This window comes from Geospiza fortis, unplaced genomic scaffold, assembly GCF_000277835.1.
Source record: "Geospiza fortis unplaced genomic scaffold, GeoFor_1.0 scaffold281, whole genome shotgun sequence".
Lineage (NCBI taxonomy): Eukaryota > Metazoa > Chordata > Aves > Passeriformes > Thraupidae > Geospiza > Geospiza fortis.
In genome coordinates this window covers 2,055,850-2,064,906 of record NW_005054340.1, presented here as the reverse complement: position 1 = coordinate 2,064,906, position 9,057 = coordinate 2,055,850, and the positions used below count along the sequence as shown (strand labels likewise).

The window sequence follows — 9,057 nt, the reverse complement described above, 5'->3', positions numbered from 1 at the left end:
TCTGCTTATATTCAGTTTTACAGCAAGTAAGAGGAACAACTCAGAGGGTGTGCCTCTCTTGGCAGTAACTCACTACACATTCAAGAGTTAGAGATGAAAAAAATACTTATTAGATCATTTTGTCCATCCTTCTGTCAGTGGAAGATAGTCCCCTGTAGTATATTTAAGTTCTTTAACAAATCTAAGTTTTCAGTATCTCCAAAAATAGAATTTACACCCATTCCCTGAAGAAATAATTTCAAACTCCAGTAACATTCAGTTTTAGGAAGTTTTTAGTAAACATTTGCTTTAAAATTTTCTGCTTTAAAGTCTAATGCAAATTAACAAGTTGCTTTTTTTAACATCCAAGTAACATTTCTATGCACTTTATCCCCTTTTGGCTACTCAAACATTTTCTTCTTCTTTGCCCAAATAATACAGTATTAAGTATGAGATCATTCAGGCTTTGTTAAGTACCTTACAGAAATAGACTCCTGCTTGTCTGACCCATAAGAATAAGTATTTCCACATGGAAAATATTAGTTTTTACTAAAAATTAAGTAATAGACATGCATATAGAAAATGCAGCATGTATATATACAAAAGTAACAAAACCTATTTTTTTTTTTAATTTTACAGGAAATCAATATTGAGGAAGTTTTCTGATGCTATTTCTAGTCCTCAGCTACTAGAGTGCTCTAAGACTGTATTTACAATAAAATTTTATCAAGAGTTTAATCTTCCACTAGACAGGCAAACTGAACAACACTTCTGATGCATCCCCCATAGCAGGTGTCACTGCCAAGCTCCTGCATACAATGTCACAATTATCTAATAACGTTGCCTTCTGTTTGACTGAAGCACTCCTATATCAATCTCACCTTCGGAGATTATGTTTCATTAATCTTGGAAATAATGTTTTCTCTCACCAATCATTAAGACTGGACAGACAGTGCACGCTCCTAATGGGGAGGATTCTAGTCTTCAGCTTTCATCACAGGGTTGTTCTTCGCCTCACATCCCCCCTTTTAGAGGCTGACAGATACACCAGCTCCTTGTTAGCTTCCCTGCATTCCTTTGTATCTCTACTTGTTTTGATTTTTTTTCACATAAAAATGTGTTCTGAAGTTGTATCAACACTTAAGGCTAAACTAAGGGTTATTCAGAAGAGGAGGCCATATACAAACTCAATTGTATTTAAAGAAAAGAAACTTAAGCCAGGTTGGCCATTTGCTGGCTCACCTGGTTTCTTATGAATCCTCCTTCCTCTCCATGAGACTGCAGTGAGAATGTGGGAGCTCCTCAAGCTTAAAGTCAGAAAGCAAGACTTTCAATTCATCTACATCCTCTCTTACAGGCTGCATGAAAGTTAAAATCCTAGAATCCCATGGAACTAAGCTACTTTTAAAAGGAGAGCTTTCATTCTTCTTTGTATCAATATTTGAAAGAATACTTTTGAAATAATAATTATACTACTACTACTACTAGTAGTAGTAGTAGTAGTACTAATAATACTAACAATGATGATGCCAGAGCAGTTCTATTTTACTTTAAGGCTCACACCCTCGAGGACTATGAAAGTTTGTCTTTTTCGTCTCAAAGCTGGAGCATAAAGGAGAATGCAATAAAAACTTGCAACAGAAACAAAACAGTCCCTTTCTGGAACGGAATGCTTTGTAGTGGAGCTCCCTCCGCACAGCCCTTAAGTGCAAAAGCAGGAATTTTTCATTGATTTCCATGACAAGTGTACAGTCCTTCATGTGATTGCTTTTACCTGCGCAACCTCTTCGAAGTCTTCATGGCGTTTCTGCAAAGCTCTGGCCCGATGCAGGGATTTTCCCACTCCAGTGTGTTTGCTAAGAAAAGCTTCTCCATGGTTTTCAATCCAATCCAACACCTGTGGTACAGAAGAAAGACACACAGAAACCCTGAGTGGCTGTATTGAATGTTACAACAAAAAGACAATTATTCAAGCAATTGAGAAGCTGTAAAGGCACTGCTTAAAAAGAACTGAACTGCTGGATTAAAACACAATGTTGCCACTGAAGGACATTAATTACATCTCATTTAACTTTTCTCAAGGCAGTAATTAGCTCAAACTAGCAAAATAGTACAATTCAAGATTACATCTGTATTTTGAAGCCTACCAAGGACAACTCCATTTCTCCACATTAATCAATTTGACAGTAATCTGATCCAAGTGTCAAGACCCCTTGCGAGGGTCTCTCTAATCTGTTTACACCTTCAGCTGACATTTTTCTGCAAGGTAACACTAATGAAGCTGGTGAATAACACAGCGAAGTTCTACTTTAGATGAGAAATCACTTCACCTTCTACATATCATTAAGTCAAGAAGTAAGATTCAGTGGTAACTAACTTCAATTAACACAAGAAAAATTAGCTGAAATAATTTTGAGATAAATGTCTGTATTCAGAGCATATGAAGGAATATGCTCCAGTTCTTAAGAAGCATCTATCACCTCAAAACATCAGACATAATTGTTTATTGTAAATTTTATAGTTGAAAAAGTGGTGAACAAAAGACATTTTAAGGACCTTAATGCTTCTACCACAATGACTGGGCTGACAGCTTTATAAATAGTAAAAACTGTACATGTTATTAGCTCCTGTCAGTTAACACAAAAGATTCCTGCACACATACCAAAGTTCTGATGAGTAAATGAACAAAATCCTCTAACCTCTCTTCAAACTAATACTTCTTAGCCATAACTTAAATTAGTTCAGTATGCATATGGTATTCAATTTTTTGGAAGATACTCAAAAGATTTAAGAATGACATTTAGAATTAAAAACAACAGCACATAAGCAATTTTCTGAAGTCAGCTAACCATATCTACACAGCACTTATATAGTGGTGCAGAATACCTTACCTAACATTCACCTTCAGCATTCTTTTTTCTTTAAAACATTAATATTTTAGTTGGTTTTGAAAATAACTTCCAAAAGCCTGTACTGTGCCTCTTACCTACTAGTGTCCTTTACTCTGATTCCTAAAGTTGGGTGACGTTTTTCCCCAGTTTTCTTCCACTGAAAGTATAACTGAGTATAACTAAAGACAGACTTTTTTTTCTTCCAGATCTGAGAGCCATTCCTGCAACACCACTCCCGATCACATTCAATACACATGTAATCCCACACACCATTCCCATGAAAAACATCCGTGCTTTCTTTAGAAAAAGAATGAAAACACGGTTTTCTCATTTATCTTGATCATGCAAGTATTTTTGCGTTTGCAAGGTCTCTCCTACTGAACATCTTCAAAACAACAAACAATTCCCTAATACCCCATAATACAGCCACTTCAAATCACCAACACTTCATTAAATCTCCATACTTAACTTCTGCGATACTTGTTTTCCCAGTAAGCATTGCCAAAAGAATATTATTGTGTTTTAGGTCAACGCAAGTTTTCGTTTTCTACTTTCAAGGTAAAATATCGATCAGAGAAAGGAGAGTGAGGAGCTAAACACAGCCTCAGTTATTATTACCAATACTTTTGACTAGTTTCAGGAGACTACTTTTCCCATTATAAAAAGAGCTGAAAAGAGATATGTTTGGATGAAATAATTAGACTGGACTCTGGAGACTACTAACAGTTACAAGCTAACAAATGAAATCAACAGTAAAATCAGTCCCAGAAAGCATGGGATGAATGCAGAAAGCAGCCCAGGGAGAATGATTTTTGCTCCGAATAATGCTGAATAACTTCTCAAGGGAAGAAATCGTCATAGAAATCCAGTACACAGATCATGACATAAACCACTCAACTAGAAAAACATTACTGCCTCTAAGTGAAATCAGTATGAATACACATCTCATTAGTGTTCAGTCTTCACACCTTGATTCTTAAAAAAACTGAGGAAGCACTCTTGGGAATTTTACAGCACATAGAGGCAGAGTAAAGTTAGGCTCTTCTCATCAGTAATTGCTTTGCATACCACTTCAATCAAAGGACAATACCATTAGCTGGCACTGATATTAGCCTTTTAGCAACTTACTTCTCCCAGGAAGGGGAAGAAAATGTGTAAGAGTTACAGAAATCATCACACTGAGACACTAAGGACTCTTCTACCAATACTGAAAGAAAATGGAATTCAGTCTGGTACTTAAGTAATACATAGGAGTCTAAGAGGCTCAACACTTTTCAGTCAAAGCGTGAATAGTATCATCCTCCACTGCAGCAAGTTGCTTTAATGATGCAATTAAGTTCTACTGCAGTCTCAGCAAAACTATCCCTTATGCCCAGGATCTGGAAAAATGCTTACTTTTCTAACTCCCAAAAGAATATATGACAGAAGAAACTACTATGGAAAGACAGCTTCATTTAAAAAAAACATCACTGCTCATGGCTGTAAAATACGTAGTATACACTGCTTGTAGAAGTAAACCTGATCTTTTGCAGACTCATTGTGCTAATTTGCACCAGTCTTTCCCACATTATTATCCATTCCTCACCCCCCATCCCTTTACCTACTTTGCATACACTCACTTTTCTGATCTCCACTTACTTGCTGCTGACATAGCATTCAGAAGGGGAAGATGGAAATATCCGCATTTCTGATCTTCGGACAGTTAAAATGTGGAAACACTCTCTCAAAAAAAGTCCCATTTTACACTGGAACCGCCTTCAAAAGCCACATGGGAATCACACAGTGAAATCATGTTGATGCTAGCAAGTAGCAAGCATTCATGGCCCGCCCTTCATTAGTCAAGGCTGAAACCAGTGACCGTAACCTGTCTTGAGGCAGACAGATCAAGCAGGAAGCAGCACGTTTATCCAGAAGGGACAGAGAAGACACTCACTATATCAAATAAATGTATTTTTGGGGAAAAAAAACCCAAAGCCAAACCAAATCAAAACACCCCCGCCCCCCCCCAACAATAGCAACAAAAATAACTAATCCCCATCCCACGCCCACAAAAAACCTTCAAAACACCTCCTGCTAGAATGTTTTACTAATTTCTGGCTTGCAAGCTATCAGGAGAGTTTCAGGCACCAAAACTCGGATCATACAAGTGTCAGCAGTATCACTCTACCACAAACATTATCTTCATGCACAATTTTGACATTTCGTGGCCTAGAAGAGCAGAACATGTTGCTGTTCCAAGTCTGCTTTATTGCTTCATATCAGAATCAGTCAGCTCCGTTCCTTAGGTGAAAGGCTGACTATTATTTACTTGTAAGCTTATTAACTCTTAAACATAAAATCATACTTCTACTAGCATGTAGAAGGGCTACATAGACAACTCAGTGCCAGTGACCAGACTTTTTTTAAAAATTAAAATAAAACCCCAATTTTTTAGATGTTAATATACAAACTAACTGGGAACTAGATCTCCCAGCATGTTTCTGCTACCTAAAGTCAAACTCAGAATTCCATTCAGTTTAAGACTGTCATATGTTTTTACATTTCAAATTTCAGATTTTCTGTAATTCACTTCTTATCTACTATTTTCATTATTTCATGCACTACTTTCCTTACTACTTGCTTCAAAAGATCAGCAGATGATTCTTGGTGTACTCAAGATACCATCACAATGTTTCTGTTGATTTGGAAAGCTCCACTAGGAACAGCTTCCCAGTACACAAGAACATGCAAGACAGAAGAAAAAACCCAATGAGCTTTCTAAGGTGGAAGTAACATAAAGTGAAGTACCAGCTCAACATGGCCAATTCCCTCCTCCAACTCCACTCTGTCACTCACTCAACACTTCCATGAACTGAGTTATTTCATTAATCCAGCACAGGGAGGAGGAGGAAATCACAGACTCATGCTAAAGGACAGTTATAGATTCACTTACAATGCTCTTGGTTGCTTGCCATTATGTGCAAACTAACTATAAACAGTGGAAGAGGGACACACTTAGCTTATTCTGAAATGAAAAAAAACCCACCACATTTAACTTTACTGACAATAGTTAAAAGATGTTTTCATGTTATCTTCTCAATCAATCTTAAGTGAGTTTTTTTAACATTTGAACGAAGAGAGAATGAGCTAACAAAAACTCAAGTATTTCAGAAAGAAAGTTGCTTTGGAGGTCTACATAAACCATTCTGGAACAGTCTCGGATATAAATTAAACTAATACCTCAAACCAGAGTAATGTCATGCACTGAATGGTGTTAATGAGTATTCAAATGAAAAATTAACATTGCTCAGATAAATTATGATCTGATAAAGTTGTTTTGCTTTTTTTTTTTTGCAAGAAAAAATAATATTTTTATTCGAGGTCACTTTTTTCCCCCAAATAAATTTTCAAAGATGAGCGAGCTACAATCTCTAAGACATCTGCTGTGGCTATAAGATTAATCTATCTGGTATGGATGTTGAATGGTCATTGTCCTACAGATTGACCTGCACTGAAATCCCAGTATGAAAAGTTGTATTATGAAAGGGAACAGTGACCAAAATTCACATGGTGATTCATAATGCAGTGCCAAAAATACTCAATATCTGTAAAGTTAAGTTAAAGCAACATAAGGAGCTATACTTCCACATGCAGCATTTCCGTAATTAACAGTCATTACGGAGATAAACCAAAGGACAGCTCAATCTCTGACAGTGGTAATTACTGCATATTAAGGGAAGGGCTTAGGAAGGCAACAAGCAAGGGTGGCATCTCTGTACAGATCTAGCTTGAAATTTCACGTGGTTGATAAAGATGTGCATTAGGTACAAGGCTGCAGCTTCAAACTGTCAAGAGCATCTCTCGCTACCTTAATTCAGTGTCTTGCAAAGCATATAAAGAAACCACAGGCATAAACAGGATGAAAGAAATTTCTCCAACCAGTAGGTAAGGCATGAAGCGCTGAATGAGAAGTCAATGCAGATCAACATTCTCGAGTCAACTGGTTCACACTGAAAACTTCTGGTGTACTCACAATCCACATCCATGATTTGGATTGCACATTCCTGATACTGGAAGTTACAAAAATATGTAAAGCTGTCCACTTCATTCTTTTCAAATCTTTTACTTCATCTTAAATGCAGCAATTCCAAAGGCTGACGAGTCCAATACAGAGAAGGAAAATCCAGCATCTTGCTGAAGAACCTGGTAGTGACTGCACAATGACTTGAGTCTAATGATGGGTTATTTGCCATCTTCAAAGAACAAAGCAGTCTGAGAGCTAACTCCTCCACACTGAGAGCCATGATTTAGGATGGAGCAGAAAATGAAAATTTCCTACAAGCATTTTAGGACTCCCAAGATACTAAAAGTAAAGAGTAGGAGCAGTACAGTAAGACTCTCTGCAGCATTTAATGAACACCTTCCCCCAGGAAATAAATTGCCTAAAGCCTGGCCTACAGGCCTGAAACTTGAATTATGCACCTGGCAAATTACCTCAGGAGACCCCTTGGCCTAGATTGCCTAAGTAGATTGCCTTCCTCCTCTAGTTTGAATACAATTCAAACTAGAGGAGGAAGTTCCACCATCCAATCCATACTTGTTGGCACCAGACTGCTGAGAGGACCTACATTTTTCTCTGAGAAGCAAACTACTGTGTTAATTTCAGTTTCTGAAGATTCCTTACGAAGCCTTTTCAACTTAAGATGTGATTAATTTGTGGGCTGTGCCTCATCACAGAACCACAGCATATTCTGAGTTGGCCCTTCACTGACTACTCATGCAAGTACCAGCACTGGACCCTCCTTACTAGCCACTACTTATGTTGTAATCTTCATGGAGAGCCTCAAGGATTTAGACAGTGGCATAATGAATGGAATCTTCTGTTCTCTGTGCCCTTGCTTACTATTCATAACATTCCCTCTGCTTCCTTTTACTTTTTGTCAGCTAATACTTTTCATGCCTTTCTACATCCTTTGTCACATCTCAGCATTGACAATCTGGATAACAGCCTGTCTTTCAATGTATGCCTCTTTTTAGATAAAAAATAAGTAATAAAGTTCTGAATATTTTACAAAATTTACTGCTAAGTATTTAAGTTATTTTCTTTAATTATCTGAAGAGATAGTTACCAGATGTCAAAGAAAGTTCAGTTATCAGGATTGCTGAGTCTCCCCACCATCTGCCTAAATTACCTTTTTCAACTACTAAATGATGAAAATCAGTTATTTCACTCCCAACTGCTCACACATCCAAGTATCTTCTTGAAACAGAAAAGTACAAGAAATTTAGCTTAAAGTGCAACTAACTCTGATGAAAAAAGATTAGCTTAACCAGAACTATGGCTATCTATCTAAAAAACTCCATTCAGAAGTTGTGATTTGTGGATACTATTACACTGAAATGAAAGACTGCGATCAGCAAATACTGGCCCATCTTTATTTTTTTATGAAGATGAGGTCTTAAAGGATAAATTACTCATGTCTCTGTTAATTGAAGTTCAAAGCCAACATTTTATGCTTATTAAAAATCCATCAACCAAGGAATGTTTTACTTTCAAAACACAAAGGTGTGTCTGAGATACTAATGCCTGTATGTAACTACTAACTTTTACAGATATTGTCATAATAATAAAAAAATAGCAGGTAATAACAATTAATTCAAGAACAGTGTTATTATCAGAAAGTAATCTCATCTGTAATTTTTATAATTATAATTATTAAAATCTTTTAAAATTATAATTTTTGTAATTTTTAGAATAACTACTCTCAGGTTTTAAAGAAACACTATTAAGTCAATTAAGTATCACTGAGGATTTAAAACCAAAATTTTGCAGAATAACACTATTAATTTTTTGCATGTTACAACAAGAACCCTTTTTGACACTTCAAGTCCAGAATTTTATCTAGAATGTGAATGTCAGCTTCCAGCACAAACTCAGAACAGCTGCCTATATTAAAAAATCTTTTTCATCATATATGACTTAAAGTAAATAAATTACTTTAAAATCAGAACAATACGAAGTAGAACTAACTTTCAACTATAATTTTTATCCATAATAGCCAATAGTCAAGTTCTGATAATACACAGAACTTGGTATCATTCAGTCAATCCCATGCAACTATTCATTTGTTGTACAAAAAGACATGGGAATTAGCAGTCAAAACTCACCTGTCAGTGCAATCAGGCTGACAGAATACAAAGGCATTTA

General features: G+C 36.4%; 1 protein-coding gene across 1 annotated transcript in view; it reads right to left on the bottom strand.

Annotated features, from left to right (window-relative positions):
• Positions 1–9,057, bottom strand: part of TRIO (trio Rho guanine nucleotide exchange factor) — a 176,701-nt gene that overhangs the window by 137,119 nt on the left and 30,525 nt on the right. The window contains 1 exon segment of the mRNA XM_031058260.1: positions 1,754–1,907. Within this exon segment, the coding sequence (XP_030914120.1) occupies positions 1,754–1,907 (154 nt within the window).